Source organism: Ascaphus truei, chromosome 4 (genome assembly GCF_040206685.1).
Source record: "Ascaphus truei isolate aAscTru1 chromosome 4, aAscTru1.hap1, whole genome shotgun sequence".
NCBI lineage: Eukaryota > Metazoa > Chordata > Amphibia > Anura > Ascaphidae > Ascaphus > Ascaphus truei.
In genome coordinates, this window is record NC_134486.1 from 303225073 (window position 1) to 303249644 (window position 24572).

Sequence of the window (24572 nt, forward strand, 5' to 3'; positions counted from 1 at the left end):
GTGGAGGCGCTGCACATGAAGTAAGTTGGACTCGCACCCACTACCTCAGCTACCTGTCCTGATGACATCCCCTAATACCATCAAGCGGGAGACTCAGGAGTCCTGTTACTTGCAGGTGCACCACCACACACGACCTTGTAATGGGGACCGGTTAGACCACACGGGCCAATGTGAGATTGGGTGGGTCGGACAAGGGGGGTCCAGCCGTTACATACATATAATACCATAATGTACAAATGTATGAACCGAGGGGTCTGCAGCACCTCCCGCACCCCTACTTCCAGCCCCTGTGCCCTTTTGAGATATGCTTATATATAATCTGTCTGTGTCCTTGTAAATAACTTCTATTACAATAAAATAAATTTTATTTCTCTTTAAAAGTAGGTTGTACTATGCCATGGGTAATAGAAATGATTTACACTTTCCCACCAGTACAGCATGTGTACAAGCTGTGGATTTTATTGCAGTTAAAAAATAAATGAATGGCTACTTTCATTGTGCATTCAGATGCTGGCAACAGCGTAAACAATTTGAGCTATTGTGCTAGAGGAAAGCAATGAACACCACACATGCAAAGTCAATGGCAACACACTGTATTAGGCCAAACGAAAACGGTGAAACCAGTTTTTTAAATCTGTGTCTATCTTTGACCAAATATATTGTATTTATTGGCAGTTCAGTTGAGATAAATTACAGAGGTATTCATTGTTTTCCTACTGGCTGCATGCAACGTTTTTTTATTAGCGGGGGTAAAAGTCACGGGCAGCATTGAGCCGCTGTGGCTGCAGGCAGCTCCGGGGAAGATAAATCTGCTACATCTGTAAGTAATACTGCCAATCTTCGATGGGTACAAACACTGGAGCCTATCATATAAGTGACTAGTGACAAACCATACAAGTGACTAGTGACAAACGCTGGTCGCACTTAGAATTTTTATTGAACAGATAATTAGAATAAAGCACTAATACCCCTTCTTGATTTTTCTACAGAATTGGAACCAGAAGGATCTTCGGTACAGATAACTCTATTCAAAACTCCTGGGACCCCCGGTTCCTAAAAAATGTACCTTTTCATTTGTTCCCGTGTAAGAAATCAGAATGGCTGCCAGATCCTGCAGGACCATTAATGCCACAACGTCAGAGCATGATGTTGTGACTTCCTATTGGATGCCCTCAGTGGCTTACCAGCAAATAAAGATGTACATTTATTGGGAACTGCAGGGTTCCCAAAACTAAGAATAGTGCTGGTCTTCTCCTAAAGACCCTATGGTCCCGATTCCGTAAATTCATTCTGTACTGCGGAATACATGTAGTGCATATTTTCTATTATTTTATATAATTACATAGTTTTATTTTTATAGTAATGATTTTATTTAATTATCTGTGCCTCAATAAAGTATAAGTGATTTTTAGTTTTGAAAATTCAGCTCAGCATAATACAGAGCCTGGTATGGCTGTGCCTGTCAGGATGATGTGGAAACTACCTAAAATTATGCAGTTCAGATACACTGAAAGTAAATGAAAATGTCAACTTAAAATGAGCATATATGCATATATATATCGTATATTTAAACGGTATTAGAACTTCTTCAAATTTAGTTTTTTACTTATACTTCTAGATTTTATATATTTTTGGGGGGGAGAAATAATAGTTCATATGATAATTCACAACTTCTGAGCAATGTATTGTACAGTTACACAGCCTTTATGTCGGTATATTTTGGTATACTTAGTAACATCTGTGCAGACATACTCGCTTCATACTCTCAAAGAATACCCTTTTTTTTGTGGGACTGGATTTCTCCTCTCTCTCTCGCTTTGTATTCCATTTCTCAAACCGTTCCTCTTCTTTGGCTCTGTGGATAAGGTGGTGCAGGCTGTGAGCCTTTTCCAGCTGTGAGAAAAACATAGAACATACGGTATCACTATGTGGAGGGTCTTTGTTTACTTTTTGCAAGAACCATTTTAAAGAGCAATGTGTTGCAGTGAACGGGTAAATAATGCATGGTTGTAGAAGCTAGGTGTTTATGTTCTTCTTCAGAAACACTGACATATATCAGCATGGTGTTTATTTATTTATTTTATTAGAATGTTAGTACAGCTTTAAAGTTTAGAAGAATGATCAAAAGTGTGACTACTACAATTGAATGTATTGCACCTACTGTAGGCCACAAAAATCCAAGGGCAGAATACAGGATTAATGGCACAATATTGTCAACTACTATAGAGGATAGGCTGACTTAAAAGTAGTCAAGCAATGTTGAAAAGCAATAGGGAAAGCCAGATGGGTGCTAGGTATTTATATGGAGAGGCGTTAGCAGCAGAAAGAGGTAGGTAGTGATATCACTTTATAGATCATTGGTAAGACCTCAGTTAGAGTACTGTGTTCAGTTCTGGAGATCATATCTCCAGAAGGACATAAATAAATTAGAGATTGTACAAAGAAGGGCTGCTATTAAATGGTAAATGGTCTACACTGTAGGCAGTGACGGATTTAAGATTTTGCCACCCTTAGGCACTTACATTTTTGTCACCCAGGCCGCCTCCTCCTGCAGTGCCGCCCTCCTCCTTCTGCAGTGTCGCGGCATCAAATGACACCACAACGTCACGTGATGACACGTTTCCAAGACAACATGTTGCCATGTGACGTCTCAGTGTCATTTGACGCTGTAATGCCACAGAAGAGGGCGGCGCGAAGGAGAAGGTAAGAGACCTTTACAGAGACCTTTATAAAGACTCCACACACTCCCCCGGCAATCAGTGGGGAAGAGAGCGGGGCCTCTGTATAGGGGGAAAAGAGAAAATTTTTTAAATTTGCCACCCTCAAAATGTTGCCGACCTAGGCCAGGGCCTATCGGACCTAATGGAAAACCTGCCACTGAGAGTAAAACTCATCAGGAAAGACTAAAGGACGTCAATATGTACAGCTTGGAGGAGAGAAGGGAGACGTCAACTTTCAGGTATATAAAGAGTTTCAACAAGGTGCAGGAAGGAAGCCTATTTCAGAGGAAGAGAAGAACAAGAGGACATGCTCTGAAGCTGGAGTGTGCCAGACCTGGGGGAAACATGAGAATGTGCTTCTTCACAGAAAGAGTGGTGGGTTAATAATAATAGCATGTTCTTGTATAGCGCTAGTTGTACGCAGCGCTTTACAGAGACATTTTGCAAGCACCGGTCCCTGCCCCATAGAACTTGCAATCTATGTTTTTATGGTGTCAAGGTCACAAGGAGCCAACACTGAGAATTGAACCAGGTTCCCCTGCTTCAAACTCAGTGCCAGTCAGTGTCTTTACTCACTGAGCCACTCCTCCCTTAATGGGGTTAATGGATGAGCCTCCCAACAATGGTGGTAAGAGAATTAAGAAATGCTTGGCGTAAATATAAAGCTATCCTAAATATGAACAAAAGCCAAAGATCAACCAGGGACTAAGGTATTGCAAGAGACATTATAATGGGCAGGCTAGGTGGGCCAAGTGCTTCTTTCCTAATGTTTCAATGTTATATCCTCTACCTATTTAGCAAGTACTGTAGAGTACCTATTTTTTATGTCGTGTACCAAATAAAGCCAGCCATACCTTTGTAAGTAGATCTATTTGTGTGTGAGAAATCCACTGCCAATGTTTGTCTGTGGATAGCTGCAGAAAAATATGCATGTGTGTATGCAAATGTATATCTGGATCCAGGTCTGCACAATCTGCAAGTATAGTTATTTTTGTTGTTGCAAATTCTTTATTTATTGATTCATTAGGAGGAAAACACGAAAAAGACGTGGGACAGACCCACGGAGCTCCATTAAATCAGGGCAAATAACATGACGTTACCTAAATAGGTAATGGACTTTATTTCCTGGAGTTTAATGGGTCTCCACAAAGCTAATTATATGCAAAAAGAAGAGCCATTAATTATCTCACTAGAATAGGCTTGACACCATGTAAAGTTATCACTGCCCTGTGTTACCTTAACATGACTCGCGTTACACCCGTCTCATCTAAAGTTGGTGGTAGCTCAGAGAGAGAGCGATCTTGGTACAGTCCCCAGCACTATGTACCTTTATATCCCCTCAAGCCTGCCTAAATTATGAGGTGACAGTGGAGCTAACCAGCATCTGAGATAGGTCAATGTTAGAATAGCATAGAATGACCAGAATAGCGGAGGTTGTGGCTTCTGATCCTTTTGTGACTGACACTAGTACTCCCTCCATCATAATGGACCTTAGCCTTGTCAGTATAGGTCTTATGGACATATTTTAGGGGGTGTGGGGTGTGAGTAATTTAAATATACTTTCCACATCCTATTAGCATATATCTCAGGTATCTAAGGTGTTCTCCTTTTTGAGCACAAGTGTATCTCCATATGTTGTTTCTAGGGGGGCTTGAGGGGATATATACAGGGGCGTAGCTTTAGTCCGGGGGCCCATGCTTTGGGGGGCTCGCTCTCCCCCCCTGTCGGCGGCCCGCCCCCTGCCCGTACATTCATTCTTTGCAGTGGGCAGGAAGTACAGAGGGAAATCCCTTCCTCTGCAGGTGGGCGGGGCCTGGGTCAGGGCCCTGAGATGCAGTAGGAAGGACAGAGGGGAAATGCTTTCCTCTGCAGACCCTATGTAGGTGGGTGGGGCCTAGGTCAGGGGGCGGGGCCTCAAGTAGTGCAGCGTGGAGCTGGAGCTTCAGCCTGAGAGACAGGCTGGGAAAGGTGAGAGGGAGGGGAAGGGTTAAATCACAGGGGTAAAAACAGACATGAAAGGGAAGAAGACAGAAAAGAAGGGACAAAGAGAAAATGAAGTACAAAAGAGAAATACATAAGAGGGAAAAGAAAGACATGAGAGAGCAAAGAGAGAGAGAGAGCAGCGTGTGATTGGAGAGAAAAAAAGAGAAGAGAGAGCAGAGAGAGAGAAACATGAGGGGGCTCTGAAATTGTTTTTGCCTGGGGGCCCGCACATGTCTAGCTCCGCCACTGGGTATGGATATGTATATATATCACATGTCTTAGACAGGTCTGCAACCCTACTTTTCGCCATTATCACCCAGCATTCAGTGCTTCCACTGAAGCAAGGGATTCTGGGAAATGACATGCAAATGAGCACACAGTGCCACCTTTTGTCTCAAGTCCACATTACAGGGAAAGCCCTTAAAGCTGCAGTTCAGTCAATATCCTGCATGTGTGTTTTTTTAATAAATCAGTTCTGTAGTAAGAAAAAATACTTTTAGCATTTTCTGTTTTAAAAAAAATAACTTTGAAAGACCAATTTTCTTGTATTCTATTTTAACAGCCATTTGCTAAGGCACTGCCCCTTCATGTCCTGTCACAAGCCCTGGCACACCCCTTTGTCAGCCCTGCCCCCCCTCTAGCACAGGTCAGTGCAGGAGTGCTCATGAATATTCATGAGCTTCCACTGACTGACAGAAGCAAATAAAAACATATGCCAGCTCTAATTATGTCACCAAATTTCGCCTATCAATACATGGAGAACGAATTGACCTGCAGTTCTTTAGGTAATTAGAGATTGCACACATGAAACTATTGAAGTAAAAAAATAAATTAAAAAAAAAAAAAGACTGAACTGCAGCTTTAAGCCAGTGCATGCTGCTTTAAACACAGCTTTTAAACATAGCCTGGGATGAGATGCAGATGTGAGTGGGTTGCCACTTTATCTCCCTGTGCCTCAAGTTCTACATGGCAGGGACCAGTGCCTGCAAAAATTCTATATACAGCAGTGCTGTGTACACTAGTAGTGCTATACAAGAAAAAAATATTATTATTAGTATAGAACAGCACTGCTCACTAAATGTGAGCCAACATCTCAAGCATGCTTTTAGCATCCACAAAAAAAATGTTTTTAAATGCACAAGTTTGCCCAGAACTCTAATTAAAGTCAACAAGTGGCGTCATTTTATTCAAACGACCATCTATTTTTACTCCGAGATTACTTTGATTTAATATGATCAGTATCGGCAGATATGTTTGTAATTTTGAATTTCACTATAACTAAAAATTTTTTACAAGCGAACAATATGCACACTGGATCCTATGGGGGTGACTCATTAAGGTGCAATAGTGCTGATTCTGTACTGCTAACGCACACAAACTCCTGCTGACTTGAATAGGAGATTCCATGTGGCAACATGCCAGTGATATTGGTGTGCATGGGTACTGGGTAATGAATACCTGACTAGCTATATTGATGGCAGTGTCAGAGTGGCTCCTTCTCTCCTTCCTTCTCTCTGCATTGTGCCCGTAGTCCGTGGTTAGGTGAATTCTATCAGTCATCATATCATTCTGAGACTTGGACATTTCTAATGAAAATACAAAGTAACCATGTGTACACGAAAGCTTAGTCAGTTACTAGTATACAGCACCATTTTTAACGAGGAACTAAATATTCTGAGGACTAAATTATTTAAGCTCCTTTGCTTCAAGTCAGATATATTACACAACATTACATTAAATGCAATAGAAAGTACGGTGAAGAATTTCTGTATAATATTATGTTAGGAAATATGTATGTATCCCAGAACTCCTCCCGATTTGACCAGATACATATTTCTTGTTAGTGTGGTCTTTTTGTGCTTTCTCCAGTGACTATTTCCTTTCCATTTCCCATGGCAACAATCTGGACATATCTGCTTGTACATTTGTACGTGTCCGACCACTTTTAAAATGGTTTGCACGTTGCTTCATAAAGTAAATGATAGGCATAAGGTGTGTGTGATGTACAGCTTATTTTATGCTTTCTAATGAAACAAAATAGGATTCATCTTTCTATTTTCCAAATTTTTTTATTTTGAGGAGGCTATTAGAAAAAATGGTGGAGATCTTAAGGTTGTTCATTTTAGAACAAAGTTGTGCCTGCCCAGCAGCTCATGTGGAATAAACAAGATGGCTGTATTTGTTTGAATTGGCATGAAGTGGAATACTTACTTTTCATTTGTGCAGTGAGAGACAGGAACAAGTTCTCCACTGACTTATTAAATCCTTTTGACTTGTTGAGCTCCTGCAGCAGAAATACTGACAATAAATACTGCTCATTTTTATTACAAAACATTGAGGAATTATTTTAAATTGTCTTAAAGTGGTAAGGTGCAGTGGATGTTTGAGGGCTGGTAGCCAGATAATAAACCAGAAAAAAACCCCGATAAAACACCACCAACCAATCATTGGGTTTTTCCGGTTAAATCTGGTAAAGATTGGAAAATTAAATATGGAACTGAATTTAGCCGCCAATGTTTTCATTGGGAGAGTGTTCTCATGTGGTGCGCTTGCCGCGTCATACAAATATGGCAGTGCGGTTAAAGGCAGCAGCACTGGGCAGCCAAATTGGAGGAGGAGGAGAAGTGAGGCAACCAGGTACTGGAACCCCCTGCCCAAGCACACCGACCCCTCCTTTGCCATGTCAGGTGGCATCTATGCCATTTGATGTGTATGTGTGGTAAAAAAAAAAAAAATAATGAAAAAGAGCTAAACACAGAATTATACTGTTTGACTATCTTGTATTGTTAAATATTATTTTAGCACTGAAAAACACAGATTAGTTGCGTATGAAAAAACATTAAAACATAAATTAAATAATCCCCAATACTACAATATCCCTAAGAAAACCAAACAACAAAAACCAGAATTCCTAACTGTAAGCTAAAAAAAACTGGCAGTCATATAAAGTGGGGATCCTCTATAAATAGAGGCGCTAACATTTTGCTTATTCGGAAGTGGTGATAAGGAAGGACTGGAATGTCAGTGCACCATCATACATACAGTACACACATTGTACACATAGTACACACATACTGTATATAGGCAGCTCTCAAGCTATCAAGAGATGTTTGCTGAATTATGTCAGAAAAGGAAACAGTTTGCTAAAAGATCACAAACTAAAGTGGTTGTATAAAGTTGGTACCTTTATTATATCATGTGCTTGGAATGCATATATAAGAATATACAGTGTATGAATGTAGGCTGGTTTGCAAATACAGTAACCAATGCAAGCAATGCTCTATGGTCATGTGAGGACGATATTTCTATACGTTACCCCTAAGGTGTTTCCAGGTGCAGCTTCCCAGAAAGGAGGTGGAGTGGGAGGAACAACAGAAATTTTACTAGGGCAAAAAGAAAAGAACACAAGGGAAGAACCATCAATAAAGCATTTTTATCCGTTCTTTTGGTAATTTCACGTTTAGCTTTCCTCCCTCCTTTTTTGTTTAGCCACTTTTGTTTCAGGTTTTCTTACATTTTATAAAACATCAAGAATGTGTAAATAAATAAGCAAGAAAAATATCCACTTGTGGATTTTACCTCATTCTTTGGTAAGACTTCAAGAGCTTGGCACCAACAGTTTCATGTTTTCCTGTGCAATTATAAAAAGAAACGTGTTTTAGCTACAATATACAATTGAAAGAAGACTACACATGTTAAAGCACAAGTGCACATGTACAAGCCACCATGACTTTTTTTTTTTTACATACATGTCCCCTATATAAGTGTGATATCACACATTGGCCTAGAGATAAAGTGCATTATCCAAAAAATGCGGTGTTATAGTAAAGAAAAAGCGTTATTTTTAAAGTTCAAGTCATTAACGTTGATGAAAAAGTGTATGTATTTTTTACCACATCCGATACAAGTATCGGGACCTACACCACACAGTGGTCGACAAATCACCAAAAAATCTACTCGCCGAACAAAAAATCTACTCGCCACCTAGTACCAAACGTGTGCGGCTTGGGCCAATAGGAGCTCGCCACGATGTTAAATCCACTCACCCGGGGCGTGCAAATGTATAGGTTTGTCGAAAACTGACAATAACTAAATACTGCAAATGTTGTCATTTTCGTGCATGTCATCAAGACCTGATATTTATTGGAACTTGATCCACGGCTTCGAAGCAAGTTGAGGATAACCCGTTGCAGACCCATGGATGGGAAGGGATTATAAATAAGCCAACAGGCCTGGGCTGATCTTTTATGAACTTTTTAATAAGAAAATCTCGAGCCATCTGGTCTTAGTTTTATGGTTATTTTTTCAAAAAACAAATTTGGGTGGCCATAGAGCCTTGGATTAATTTCATAGCTTTTTAATGGTTGGGCATTGGCCTGTTTTTAGAATAGGTTGCACAGAGGCAGAGCAATGAGGATGACAATGACCTTCATCAGGCTGGGGAGGTGTGAAACTTTTAATTCAGCTTGTCATTGAGTGCTAATGTGGCTATCTAGGTTTCCATTGGGTAAACATAGTGACATTCACTGGGTTAATGTTCAGAATGGTTGTTTTTATATGGTTATGCATTGTATTATTAATGTTAACTATTGAATTTTGTATGTTTGTTTAATTTTGTTGTACTTATAGTGGCCAAAATCCCTATTAGCCACATTTGGGGTGTGGGGCATGGGGAGTGGGCATTGTGGGTAGATGCCCCGGGGATGGTGTATAGGACCTCTGGGGTGGTTGTGATTGGGGTTAACCATTGTTTGCATTAGCGGTTCATAAAGCATTGCATAGCAATGCTTTACTAGCTACTTAGGCAGCCAATGGAGCAAGCTAGTGTTGTTTAGCTGTAATATTAACCCCTTTGGTGCTTGTAGTATACCTCAGTAGCCCAAGGCATCAAAGGTGCTATTGTATTTTGTACTATAGTGTTATATAATAATTTATATTACATAACCCTATGGTACAAATATTACATTACCCTCCCCTATTTTATTACAATGCGGTAATTAACTGCTAATTCCAGCTTAACCCTGTTATAGCACGGTCCTCGGGGGCCACCCGATCCGACTGCGCTATAACCGGGGTTGCGCTAATTTAAAAAAAATGGCCGTTAGCAAAATGGTATTGTATATGTAGCCATGTGTTAAACATGGTTTACAGTTCTCTCTCATGCTGGCAGTAAGCCTGGTAAGTGTACAGGATTGCCAGCATCAATCATGGAGGTTTGCCCTCACACCCTGGTGAGGTGTCATATGTACATGAGGGGAGTGGTAACAGACCTTGTGTTCATTGTTAGTGACACAGGAGGTGGAGCCATTCCCTTGGTATATAAGATACAGCACTGCCCAAAGTTAGTGTCTGTTATGATGGCTGTTATGTTCAAGGTCAAGTGTGCTAATTAAGAGTGATTCTACAGCAAATAGTCTGACCTGCAGCAGTAAGGCTGGCAGGGCCTACACTGTGTCCAGGGACCTGGCACAGGTGGTGATCTCCCTGAGGGGAGAGGTGATCCAACTCCATTGGGAGGGCAGATCTTCTGAAAGGAGAGTACAGAAGAAGATGAGCGGCTAAGCTGTTTGCTGCAAGGGGCAGTCTGCCTATACCATCAATCAATAAAGATGCCCTTGTTCACAAGAACCCCCATGTGTGAGTGTGAAGTTACTCCACAGAGGAAGGCACCCAGAGGAGTTCCTCATCAGAACCATCTCCTTGCGGACGCAGAGATCCTGATGAGGTGGAGGCGCTGCACTGTATGTAGGTAGGACTCACGCACACAACCTCAGCTGCCTGTCTGGGTTGACATTCCCTACACAACATCATGCGGGAGATTCAGGAGTCCTGTTGCCAACAGGTGCACCACCAGACACGACCATGTAATGGGGACTGGATAGACCACAGGGGCCAATGTGAGATTGACAAATAAGACCTGTGTCACCTATGATAAGTAGAAACTAATATCACAATGTACAATAACTGCATTCTAAGGCCGTGATTATCCCAAAAACGACAGACTGTGCGGCGCAATAACAAATTGCTAGAATGCAATAAACATTTACATACTGTACCTACCGCGATGCGGGTGCAGACACAAACTGCAGGGCGGCATTCCAGAGAACAGACCTAGGATTTTTTTTCTGCATGTGACGCCCGTGTCACATGAGCGGTTCAGCCAATGAGGGTGAACCACTCATGGCCACGCCTCCGCCACACCTTCCTGTCTCCTCCGGCTACCTCCTGCCTGCAGTGTACATGTTGCTCGGCCAAATCGCATTGATGATGTCACGAGAACACGCCCATTCAAATACAAATACGATTATCATACATTTTAATAGACTCCCTAACAAAGTTTTCTGCAGTACCTCAATTTGTGTTCGCAATAAAGTACTACAACATATTTCCACAGTTATGTCTATGATAAAAAATGCTAAGCAGAGGTCATTGGCACTGTACAATAAAAATAAAGTTTGGATATAATAAGTGAAATTGTAATTTCCTCTGAGAGAAAATGTAAAATTGTCGTAAACTTTGACCCTTTCACTGCCAGAGGGGCCAGTTGGACATTACAGGCCCACCTGGGCGCGAAAGAATTTAAACAGTGGTCCTCACATCTCAAATCAAATATTGGGGAACTATTGGGCAGACCAGCTGCTAGGACCAATCAATGCATTTGAAAATGCACATTTTCACATGAATGTTTTCCCAAAATGTCGTCTTAAATCAGGGCCCTGAGTAGAGAATTGAAACCCAGTTTTTTAAGAAATCCCCAAAATTGCAACCATTAAACATTTTACTGCAATTTTACTGTGGACTTTGAAGCTATAGCGCGGTCTATTCTTTCTAGTTTCAATTAAAATCTGTGATAACAGAAACATTAGTGATAAGTTTTAGTTGACTGCACAAGAATAACGGTGATGTTTATTCCATTAAAAATGTTACTTTCGGGGGTCACGTGACGACGGGGAGGTGAATGGCTGCTTAGTACCTGAGCTCCATTCCCACCGGCACTAGTTATATCAATAACTACAGCAAAATCGCGACAACAGCAACACAACCAGCAGTAAAGAATCTCTAAACATACCAGGATGGCTTCTAACAAAACAGTTCGAAGAAAAACCCAGACAGTCTCTACTTATTTCAAAAAAGGAGAGACAGCACAGGGAGACAGGCCTGAATCCCCTGCACAACCCACCATGACAGACCATGAGGGAGAAAATGCAAGTGCTGCATCGGACGACATGGATGTAATGAGGCGCAAGGATATGAAAGCTTTCTGCGCTGAAATGAAGCAATTTTTTACAACAGAACTTTGGGCTCTCAGGAAAGATATGGATGCCATAGGTGAGCGAACAAACTCCCTAGAGGTTAAGTCTGATGAGACCGTTACTGCACTGGCACAAACTCAGAAACAAGTAACTAAGCTGAGGGACCAGGTCAGATTCCTAGAGGAAAAGATTGAGGACTCTGAAAACAGGGACAGAAGAAGTAATATCCGTCTAAGGGGGGTCCCTGAGACTGTCACCGACCCAGAGGATTTTGCCACCAAGTGGCTAGAACAACTCTTCCCTGACAAGACGGACCGTGAGCTCCTGTTAGACAGATGTCATCGCGCCCTGAGAGGAAGACCTCAGGCAGGGGACCCCCCAAGAGACATTGTTATCAGGTTCCACCATTACCGCACAAAAGAAGAGGTATGCAAGATATCACGGGACACTAAACATATGGAGTTTGATAAAGTGAGATTCCAGGTGTTCCAAGACCTGTCCCCTGCCACGCTGGCCAAAAGAAAATCCCTAGCCCCCATTACAAGAATTCTGAGGGACCAGCAGATTAGATACCGGTGGCTATTCCCATGTGCAGTAATGGTGCTGCGGAATGGGGTAGCACATACCTTGAGACGCCTGGAAGACGGCGAGGGATTCCTCGGCAAGCTGGGCGCAGTGGGAGCGGCGGAGGTCTTGCGGGCATCCCCACGAGCAGAAGCAGGAGACGCAGACGTACCCTTACCCACGTGGAGCAAAGCGGGGGCTCCGCGGTCGGCGGCAGGAGCAACGGGATCAGCAGCGGCCCATAACTGAGTTCTCACCCCATGAAATTTGGAAGTGCTCAAGCAAAGAAATAATCATATAAAAGGGATCCCTTTTGGTGTTCAGAACCTTCATCATGTCATTTTGCCTTTTCGTTTTACCTTCCAGCTGGGGTGTTTCAGCTGCAGTGTCTTGCTTCACCCGGAGGGAGGCATCGTAAGCGCGTCCTCCGGTGACCCAGCTACCCCCCTGCTCCTGCGACTACCCCCCCCCTACTCCTGCGGCTACCCCCCCCCACCCCACTACTGCAGCTACCCCCCCCCCACCCCACTACTGCAGCTACCCCCCCCCCCCACCCCACTACTGCAGCTACCCCCACCACCCCACTACTGCAGCTACCCCCCCCCACCCCACTACTGCAGCTACCCCCCCCCCACCCCACTACTGCAGCTACCCCCCCCCCACCCCACTACTGCAGCTACCCCCCCCCCCCACCCCACTACTGCAGCTACCCCCCCCCACCCCACTACTGCAGCTACCCCCCCCACCCCACTACTGCAGCTACCCCCCCCCACCCCACTACTGCAGCTACCAGCCTCCCCACCCCACTACTGCAGCTACCAGCCTCCCCACCCCACTACTGCAGCTACCAGCCTCCCCACCCCACTACTGCAGCTACCAGCCTCCCCACCCCACTACTGCAGCTAAGCCCCCCCCACCCCACTACTGCAGCTACCCACCCCACCCCACTACTGCGGATGCCCCCCCGCACTTGCGGATGCCCCCCCGCACTTGCGGATGCCCCCCCGCACTTGCGGATGCCCCCCCGCACTTGCGGATGCCCCCCCGCACTTGCGGATGCCCCCCCGCACTTGCGGATGCCCCCCCGCACTTGCGGATGCCCTTCCGCACTTGCGGATGCCCTTCCAGACCTGCGGCTGCTCTCCCGGACCTGCGGCTGCCCTCCTGGTCGCGAGCGGGTCCGTCGCTGACTTTTGGAGGGCAGCCATATTGCCTCTATCCCTCCCTGTGCTCCGCGGGAGCGGCTCCGGTTTTCGCGGGCTTTGCCGCTGACGTCACTGCCAGGCGACGAGCCAGGGGCCGCTCTCTCGCGAGAGGACGGCGCGGCCCCACGTGACTGCGCACATTGCAGGGAGACTCTGCCCAAGATGCAGAGGGGGACGGTCCGCGATAGCGCAGGGGCCGGGGACACGGGGGGGGGGGGTAATGGATAGAGGTGGGGGCTGAGATCGGGGGATGAGAGGAGGATGAAAGGGGGGAGGAGGATGAAAGGGGAGGGGGAGGATGAAAGGGGAGGGGGAGGATGAAAGGGGAGGGGGAGGATGAAAGGAGAGGGGGAGGATGAAAGGGGAGGGGGAGGATGAAAGGGGAGGGGGAGGATGAAAGGGGAGGGGGAGGATGAAAGGGGGGATGAGGATGAAAGGGGGGGGATGAGGATGAAAGGGGGGGGATGAGGATGAAATGGGGGGGATGAAGATGAAGGGGGGGGATGAAGATGAAGGGGGGGGAGGACGAGGATGAAAGGGGGGGAGGACGAGGATGAAAGGGGGGGGGGGATGAGGATGAAAGGGGGGGGGATGAAGATGAAAGGGGGGGTGAGGATGAAGGGGGGGAGGATGAGGATGAAAGGAGGGGGAGGAATAAGATGAAAATGGAGGAGGATGGGGGGGGATAACGAAAGAGGGTAAAGAAAGATTCAATTCACTTGTCACCATCTGACGCGGAGCCCTTCCCAATAAAGTTTCAATGAGGCTCTGTATGTTATGTTATATGTATGTTAGATGGTATAGAATATCTGTTGCTTCTGTTGTATATGTTGTAGGTTATATATGTTATTTATGGTTCATATGTTATATAGGGTTAATGGGTTAAATATGTTAAATATGTTCATTAAATAATTGGGTTCATTCAAATGCTGGGTATATGCATGTATATATATGGATATGCACTCACTATAACTTAGGTACTGCTGTAAGTCGTTATAAAGTTAAAAATCACGCTACAGTTTAAGGTTAAGTTAGTTATCAGTTTTGCGCCGGTGGGATTCACCCACGATGTCGTACATGTGTTCCTCATATAGGTCCCTGACGAATCAGGACCTCAAACAAGTCCCAGGGGGGTCGGTCCCGGGAAGGGAAAGCCGGCCATTTTGGAAGGTTAGGCATACCGACCTGCCCATTGGGCGTCAGACTCCCACTCGGGGGACCCCGAGGGGAGCTCTGGTTTTTCTTTTATTTTTTTTCATTATTACAAAGCGGTTTAACTTATGTTTCCAATTTTGCTTTACCCCTTATGTGTTTTCCCTTGTACTGTCTCCTCCCTCCCTACCCCTCCCAATCCTTTCCCCACCCGGCCGGGGAGGATGCCGACCTAGACGGAACACAAGAACTTTGCCGGATGGTAACACCAAAAACGTCCGCCAGTTGAACAAGGGACAAAGTGGACAGGGTGAGTCATCAAACGTTAGTTTGTTACACTTCTCACACATTAAGTGATGGCGTTAACCCTTATATCACATAACGTTAAGGGCTTTAATAGCCCAACCAAGAGAAAAATAGCTTTCACTGACTATAAACGAAAACACGCAGATGTCCTAATGTTACAGGAGACTCATTTTAGCAAGACCAACGCGCCTAAATTCCTAGACAAAGACTATGCCCAGTTCTACCTTTCCTCCGCACCGGTTAAAAAACGTGGAGTGGCCATCTTGTTCCATAATAAAATCCCATTTGTAGCCCAAACTATTAAAAGAGACACAGAGGGACGCTTTATTATACTAGTGGGCACGATACGGGAGCAATGCATCACAATAGCCACAATCTATGCCCCCTGCGAGCAGGACGCAGTCTTCTTTGAAGACTTTTTTCGGACTCTACGCACCGTCGCAAGGGGCGGCGTAATACTCGCAGGGGATATCAACATGGTCATGCAACCAAATCTAGACAGATCAGGGAATACGGGCACAGTACATAAAAAAGTGGGGACCTCTTTACGCAAGGGCCTCAAAGACAACCAACTGACTGACATATGGAGAGAACTACACCCGACTGATAGGGACTATACGTTCTATTCCCACCCACACGGCTCCTACAGCAGAATTGATTATTTTTTCGTCTCTTGCCAACTGGTTCCTATGGTCTCCCGAGCTGGGATTCATGATATTTCATGGTCTGACCATGCACCGATAGAGCTAAGGTGCGAGCACATCCGAACAGGCAGACCAGGAGCGAACTGGAAGCTCAACGAATCAATCCTAAAAATTCCTGAGATTTATGAGACAATAAAGGAAGAAATAGTTCAATTCTTCCACACAAACACAGGCTCTGTAGATTCCCAGTTTGTATTATGGGAGGCTCACAAAGCGACGCTGAGGGGCATACTAATTAGCACCACAGCTAGGAGAAAACGGGAAAGGGACTCAAAAATTATGAAGCTTCAATCGAGATTACATTCCCTTACATCACTCCATAAGAGTAACCCAGACCCGCAAACCCTACAAGAATTGAAAGATACCAAAATTGAACTAAACATGTTGTTGACCTCCAGGGCAGATAACGCGCTGAGTTGGTCTAGGAGGAAATTTTACGAAAAAGCGAACAGGCCGGATACTATGCTGGCTCGAGCGTTAAGAGACAGACAAGTGAAGTTTAATATCCAAGCTATACGCTTAAAATCAGGTACCCCCACGGCCAACCCTAAGAAAATAGTAGAAGAATTTGGTTCGTTCTATGAAACACTATATAATGGAGAGAAAGTGGCACATAACGCTAAAACGAGCGAGAAGCTGAGAGATTTCTTAGCCAGCTCAAAACTAGGGAGATTGACAGAGGCAGAGAGAGAGGCCATGGGCGCTGATTTCACTATAGAGGAGGTGTCACAAGCCATTAAGGAACTCAAACCCTCAAAAGCCCCAGGGCCAGATGGCTTCTCGGGGCTATACTATAAGAAATTTGCCAAAGTACTAGCCCCTAGGTTGCTCCACGTGTTCAATGCAATATTAGCAGGAGCCCCCATCCCCAGAGAGATGTTACAGGCGTCTATATCATTAATCCATAAACCAGGTAAAGATCCGCTGGACTGCAAAAGTTATAGGCCCATATCCCTAATCAATACTGATATTAAAATATACGCTAAACTATTGGCCAATAGATTATGTCTAATCCTACCCAGACTTATACACCCAGATCAGGTCGGATTCATTAAAGGCAGACAGGCAGCGGACAATACCCGGCGATTTATTGATCTGGTAGAATTGGCCACTAAAAATAACACACAAAGTATGCTGTTAAGTCTGGATGCAGAAAAAGCTTTTGATAGGATAGACTGGCCTTACCTGAAGGAGACGCTTGCGGCATTTGGCTTTGGGGATCAGGTGAGTAGAGCGATTCTCTCGCTGTACTCAGGACCTACCGCCAGGGTAATACACCAGGGCTTTCCATCTCTCCCCTTTCAAATTAAGAGTGGCACGAGACAGGGATGCCCATTATCCCCTCTCCTGTTCGCTCTATGTATAGAACCACTGGCGGCGCAAATTAGAGGCAACCCGGACATCTCAGGGTTAAACGTATATTCTCAAACACATAAAGCGGCCCTGTACGCAGATGATATCCTACTAATTATTTCAAAGCCCCTCACCTCCTTGCCAAACCTGTTGGATTTATTGGACAGATTCTCGAGCATTTCGGGATTTAAAATAAATCAAGCTAAATCTGAAGCCCTCAACATCAATCTCCCTAGACACGTAGAGAAGTTATTGCAACTGAATTTTAACTTCCACTGGCAACAGAAATACATAAAATATCTAGGAGTCCACATAGCCAAGAACACCAAAGACATCTACAATGCAAATTACCCCAACCTAATTCGGACGTTGATAGCTGACCTCCATAAATGGTCCTCTATACGAATATCCTGGATAGGTAGGATACATAGCGTCAAAATGAACCTACTCCCCCGTATCCTATACCTTTTCCAGACGTTACCAGTGCCACTCAGACTGAAGGATTTGCTCTCACTTCAGTCTGCAATCTCTAAATTTATCTGGGGAGGGAAAAAACCGAGAGTCAACAAATTAAATATGAAAAGATCTGTCCTAGCAGGGGGCCTAGCGGTACCCTGCCTGCTCTCATATTACAAAGCGGCTCAATTAAGCCAAATTGTTCAATGGCAATCCAGTCCACATTTAAAACGGTGGGTGGAATTAGAGAGTGCTGCCTGCGCTCCTTTAAAAATACGCAACTTGATTTGGCTACCTAAAACAGCACGACGATCTGCTAACATGCCGCTTTCCTCAATGACCAACTCGTTGTCTATCTGGGAGGCTAATAAGACTAAATACTCTCTCACAACGAGTAATTCTTCGATGTCCCCAATTTGGAACAATCCCAAGTTCGCTCCTGGCCTTCTGGAGGGAGATGCATCAATTTGGAAACATAAAGGTTATATACGAATTAAAGATCTGGAGGGTTACAATAGCAAGATTAAAACGTTTGATCACGTCAGAGAAGAAAAAGATATACCCCACTCAGAATTTTTTAGGTACCTCCAGCTTCGAGCATTTTATAACAAATTTGCCCCATACCCCCCCCTGACGTCATTCGAAAAGCTCTGTCTGGCCGAGACCGACACAAAGGGACTCACATCACAATTGTACAAGGAAGTAGTTGATTCTGCGAGCTTTAGACAGCAGTCACCGTCATTTAGAACCCAATGGGAAAGAGACCTGGGAGAGACATTAGAAGATGACGAGTGGAACGCTATATATATGGCCACGGCAAAAAGCTCCATATGTACCACACTAAAGGAGAACGCATATAAGGTCCTAATGCGGTGGTACCTCACCCCAATGAAATTAGCCAAGTTCGTGCCTGGATCCTCCTCACTATGCCCCCGGCAGTGCGGAGGATCGGCCGATCTGTTACATATGCTGTGGTCTTGCCCGCGTATCTCCCCACTATGGGAAGAAATTAGACATTGGATACAGAGAGTCTTCGACCTCACTATTCCCCCAGACCCATGGCTATTCCTCTTGAATAGACCACTAACGGGCCTGTCCAAAGCAAACAATAAACTAATAGCACATTTTGCAATAGCCACACGGAGCGAGATAGCAGCACTATGGAAACGCCCCGAAATTCCAAGTATCCCAAAGATTCGAAATCGATTGTGGTTTATCTGCCAGATGGAAAAGTTGACGAGTCTAGTTAACGACACTGGCACCAATTATCTCAAAGTATGGACGCCTTGGCTGGCGCAGACGGATATCCCCGGGGTTGAGAGGAACACAATCTGGCTGTGATAGATGAAGGTGCGTTCTCCTTTAGGAGCGGAAACTCAGCTCACGACGACTACACAGACAAATAGACAGAACGCCTACAGAGGTGTTAAACTGGAGAGGACGCAACCCACAAAGAACCTTACTAGGAGCGGTGAAGAGACCTAGCATGAGTCGATGCTCCTCCTCCGGCCACGCCCCCCCCTTTACCCCCTTCCTACCCGCCTCCTTTTTTTTTTTTTTTTTTTTTATTAATTTTTTTTTTTTTTTTTTTTTCTTTATTGATTTTGTGTTTGTCAATTTGAATCAATCGTACTATGTGAATTATGTTATTATCTTTATTGCTAGTCTACCCAAAACAATCCGGTCGAGTAGGGCCCGAAAAACCGGGATATGTCTCACAAGCTGACATACGGTATTGTCTATAGCGGAGATTAACACTAAAAATGAATGTAATGTATACTGTATTCTGTATCACTTGTTTGGAAAAATGCAATAAAATTAAGTTACAAAAAAAAAAAAATGTTACTTTCTCTCAGAACAATGGATTAATTTCCTGAAATGATTTCCTTCCTGGCTAGAACTCTTAGAAAAAACACAAATTCAGAGATACGAAATGTTAGTGACTTGGTGTCAAGATACTGTGTATAAATGTGTGTGTTTGCGCACTGGGGATTGATGTAAATATAAATATATATATATAAAATTAAAAACAACACAATATACATCAATGTGAAATATAAAGTACAAAATACTGTAACGAAAGTTAAAAAATAAACATAATGGCTATGCCACCATATACTGTACCAAAGTGAGAAGGCACAAACATAATAGCAAACTTGCAATGTAAAGTAAACAGCATGGTGGTGATGAGATGGGGAAAGGATGTCTCCGGAGATCGATCACCACACACACACACACACACACACACACACACACACACACACACACACACACACACACACACACACACACACACACACACACACACACACACACACACACACACAGTCTAACTATATAAAATAAAACTTGCTAATATCTTCCCATAGAAGATAGAAAAACCTGATAAATAGAAACATTGACTGGGAGTGGTGCAATAGAAAAACAAAAGGCAAAAATAAAAAAGTCTTCAAAAGACTGTAAGCCATCACCAATAGGAGTACAGGAGAGAAAATAGGGGGAGGAGGGGATATATTATATTGAAAATCATTGGAGCATTCAAATTAAGTGAGAAAAGCATTCATATCAAACTCAACATTTAATGCAAAAGGTTGTAAAGTGGATCCAAACGGTAGATCCAAAATTATTCTTTCTTAGATAATTAATTGTGATTGTAGGGCAGCTTGGCATGCATATTAAAGGTTAAGCCCTCTGGTTGCCCCTACATGTCAAGATGGTGGCCTTTTTCATAGGCTAATACAGTATGACCATTTTATGTTGTCAAAGTATTGAACGAAACTGTCCTGTATTGGACACTGTCCAGTAAACAACAAGAAGTAATACTGAACACGTATATGTATACTGGTATTACAGCAACTCTCTGGACATGTATGTGTTCAGTATTTCCTCTCTAGACATGTATGTGTCTGGCATTACCTCTTTGGACATAGGGACCTGACCAGCTTGGGAGGCCGCAGGATTTCCCTGAGCTTGGCAGGGTTGTTGCTAGGGGGCTTGGAGCTTCCTCCATCCTGATTGGCTTCAGTACCCAGCATCAGCCAATCAGGAGGAGGTGTCAGGAGCCCTGGCGGTGGGGCTAAGGAGAGGAGGAAACAGCATGGAGTGGTGAAAGGTGAAAGGGTGTGTGTGTGTGTGTGTCTCAAGTGTTTCGCACCTTTCACCATTGTGTCCAGTATTTTTGGAAAAGCCGCCTGGCAACCCTACTGCCAACTGTTTATTTTGTTTTCCCTGTAACGACAGTTCATTCCCCCCATGTGTATTCTGCAGTTGTGTATTTTGTCAGACACCATTGTGTGGTGGGCTGGTAATTCACTCAGCTCAGCCAGCACACAATGAAGCCTCAGGTTGTTATCTAATTTGGGGGCGGTGAAGTTCTTGGAAACACTGGGGAAGTGGAGGAGGGCGTTGACTTAGGTCCGGGAACATGTATTCTAAAAGCAGAGCCATTGTCCTATTATTGTAACTGAGATGACTTGATTAAAGGAAAGTTACTGCTAAAGAAGCAGGTTACCTTCCAATGCAGATGATATGCACATTCTCCAGAACATTACAGCTCAATAGTTTGAAAGTAGAAAGTAGATTTATATAACTCCTGTTTCCAAAACGGTAATGTTTATTCCAAAGCAAAACAACCAACAATGTTTTAAGCATCTGCAAAAATCTTCATCATTAGTAAATTCTTCCATTTCACTTGACCCTTTATTGTACAACAGGTTGTAACTGGATAGAATGCCACAAAACAGATACAAGAATGACAGACTGTAACTAATATAAGAAGAGTATCTCTAATTATGAAGAAGTATTAACATGTTATTACAAAATACTCAAGGAACATATGTACAAGCTGCACAGAATTCCGATTTGCAGCCATTGAAAACAGTGCACTGTTATTTTAGCCATTAAGCATAAGGAATAAGAGTTATTCAATATCAGCCTAAGCAATCAAAGTGGCATTGGATACATATTTGGGAGATAAACACTAGCAATGTTTAAATATATATCTCAGTTGTTGATTTGAGATGGGGAGCGAGTTTAGGGGAGTTAAAATCCAAGCCCCTCCAGACTCCTGCAGTTTGGAATAATCTGAATGCTGGAGGGCACTGCAATACATTCTAATGGTTCAATGGACAGAATAAACAATAAAGGGGTTAATACATTAAATATAAATTGATGCATAGAGGCTGTAGTAAGATTTCATACCCAGCTACAATTATACTGTATGTGGTGCATTTGACATTGTGCAAGCAGGAGAAAACAGGTCAACAAACACACACATATAGAAGGTAAGGAACGACCGCGCCTAAGGTGTCCCACTTGGATGATAATCCCCTTGCAGCTGATTGTAAGGAGCACTCCATACAGCTGAGACTGAGGGAGCTAATTGATGGAAAAAGGATGTCTCCGGAGATGGATCACCGTCGCCGGATGTGAACGCGCGCTCCCACAGATCCATTCTTTCAGTGCTAGCGCCGCTACTAGGTTTGCGTAATTTTTACCAGGTTTTTCTATCTTCTATGGGAAGATATTAGCAAGTTTTATTTTATATAGTTAGACTTTATATATATGTAACCCTGCTTCCCCCCTTCCCCCATTCTCTACGGTGGTGCCTAGGGTGCATGAGGGCGGATTACATGCGGTGTGGTGCATACCTGTGGTAAACAGGAGGGCCTGAGCTTCCCGCAATGATATTGGGGAGCCAGGACCGGGCTTCTGGGGTGGTAGCCTCCATGATCTCTTAGTGGTGCAGCGCCTCCATCTTCTATACTCCCAGAAATATGGGACAGGACCTGTATAGAAGAACCCCTTGGGTCCCAGGGTAATAGCTTCCAATTCACACACAGTCTTTGAGTAACAAAGGATAGTCTCTTTTATTGGCAGATCAGCAACTCCAAACGATAGTGGCTTCCAGTAGCCGCAACAACAGCCAAGCTGTACTTATTACTCCGCTCTCCTCCCACACAGATAATTCCTCCTCTCCTTCCCTCCAAGTCTCTCCTCTGCCAGGATGGTCTATGCTAGGGCTTCAATACCCTGTGGCCCAAACCCCAAGGTTATCCTCGCGGTGGGGCTTAGATTCTCCCCATCACCCCAAGCGGTGGGGTGAGGGCATTGGTCCACCAGAACTATAGCTCTATCAGCTCTACTCAGGGAAGCTGAATCTCTCCACTCCTCTCTCTGTTCCTGCACTCTGCGCAGGGAAGACCGCGGTCTCCTGCAACTCCTCGGACCGATCCGCAGGATTCTTCGACTCAAGGCATAACTACTTGCCCTGCAGACTCTTGCATGACTCCGAGCATAACAGAACTCTCGGTCGAACTCCTAACTCGTCGGAGTTGGCTGCTAAATATAGAGCTAGCCCCACCTCTCGTGACGTCAACAGAACCTCCCCTCTTGCTCACGCCTGCAGCAGAGTCCAGGCCTGCATCTACCACTCAGGGCAGGGCTATGAAGGGAGGAAAACCCAGGATTATCACTGGTGCCTGATCTTAACAGGGCTTACCACAGTAGAAGGGAGATAGGTATAGCCTGTGCTGTTTACAGGGGGCTACACTCTCCCTATGGTGGAATCCAATGGTCCCCACTTGGACCTATCTTTAGCAAACCCATCCTGCGGCGAACCACCTGGGAAACAGCACACATAACATTGTCATAATACATGGCATAATGAGGTGGTTCAATACAAGTACAAACCCGGGTACTCCCAACATGGAGAACCCTACAGATAATACTTAGGATCAGGCTTTCTTACCCGCCGTCCATTATGATCCGTGACGGTCACAGCGTACGATTGGACCGACCCATGCTCAGGCCTGTATGTAACACTGTGTATGTAGATACATCTACCTATGCTCCATATGCATACTAACTCACTAATATTATCCTCATTGTGATACCCTCCCTGACCGAACTTGGTCCGAAGGTATTCCTGGATTGCCTCCCTGAGCCAACTGTCTCGGTTCTCTTCAATTTCTCTCATGATGGGCTCAGGCACATAGGGATACTCATACCCGTGCGATTGCTGGTATCTAGCGACTATGGCCCGGTCAGCTCGACTTAGTTTGGTGAGTTTGCGGCTCCCTGCCCTGCTTGGTAGTACCCAAAATACAGGCTCCTCTGGAGCTACCTCATCGTACAAGATACTGGGGCCTCGAGGAACAATCAGTCTCTGTTCTATCTCTCTAAACCGGTGATCTAACTCATCCTCCATCTCCTGCGGAGTGAAAGAACCAGCTACCCACCAATGATCTACTACATCATTCTTAATTAATTAGAACCGCGTACGGTCCATCCCCTCATGGTATCCGGTGAACAAAGGCGCCCACCATTTGTCGCGGTGCTCGTACTCTGGGGAATGACTAGTGCGTTCTACATCAGACTCTACCTGTGATGATACACCGGACGTACCCGCATCAGTAGATCGTGAGCAATCTCTCCTCCCCTTGGCATTATAATAGGTAGTGGGGTTCATTTTGTGCACCACGTTGCTGGTAGACCCAGCCTCTACTGGAGTGTGAGACGGGCCCTCCCTCCAGCTGCAGGAGAAAACGGCACAGGGTCAGGTACAGGTATAACACTTGAATACGGTATTTCCCCATCAGACCCTTCATCACTCAACTCCCAATCTGGCAAGTCCTTGGAGTATTTGGGGAATTTACATAACTTATCCCTGGTAGGTCCCGGTGGTACCACTCGTGACGAGGCAGGGGCAGTGGCCGGGGCAGTGGAACTATGGGCCGGGGCTGGGGGAACGTCCAAGGCATTGTCCAGCAAGCGGGTGACACCGCGCCAAAGGAACTTTTTCTTAGAGGCACGCTCCGCCAGACTTCTGGCTTCCCAGGAGGGGCCTCGACTCTGTAGGGTAGCCAGGGCAATGGC

The 24572-nt window shown here is 44.6% G+C and overlaps 1 protein-coding gene across 8 annotated transcripts in view; it reads right to left on the reverse strand.

The window, feature by feature from the left end:
* Positions 1–24572, reverse strand: part of SYTL3 (synaptotagmin like 3) — a 93883-nt gene that overhangs the window by 22185 nt on the left and 47126 nt on the right. For 5 of the 8 annotated variants that reach the window (XM_075597766.1, XM_075597764.1, XM_075597769.1 and 2 more), the window contains 5 exons: positions 8283–8334; positions 8020–8086; positions 6915–6987; positions 6162–6289; positions 1753–1893 (listed from right to left, as the gene is read on the reverse strand). In XM_075597766.1, coding sequence (XP_075453881.1) covers positions 1753–1893; positions 6162–6289; positions 6915–6987; positions 8020–8086; positions 8283–8334 — 461 coding nt within the window. Of the gene's footprint in view, positions 1–1752; positions 1894–6161; positions 6290–6914; positions 6988–8019; positions 8087–8282; positions 8335–10123; positions 10227–24101; positions 24181–24572 lie in introns of those variants that run through there. The other 3 variants (XM_075597771.1, XM_075597770.1, XM_075597767.1) reach the window with 3 other exon arrangements.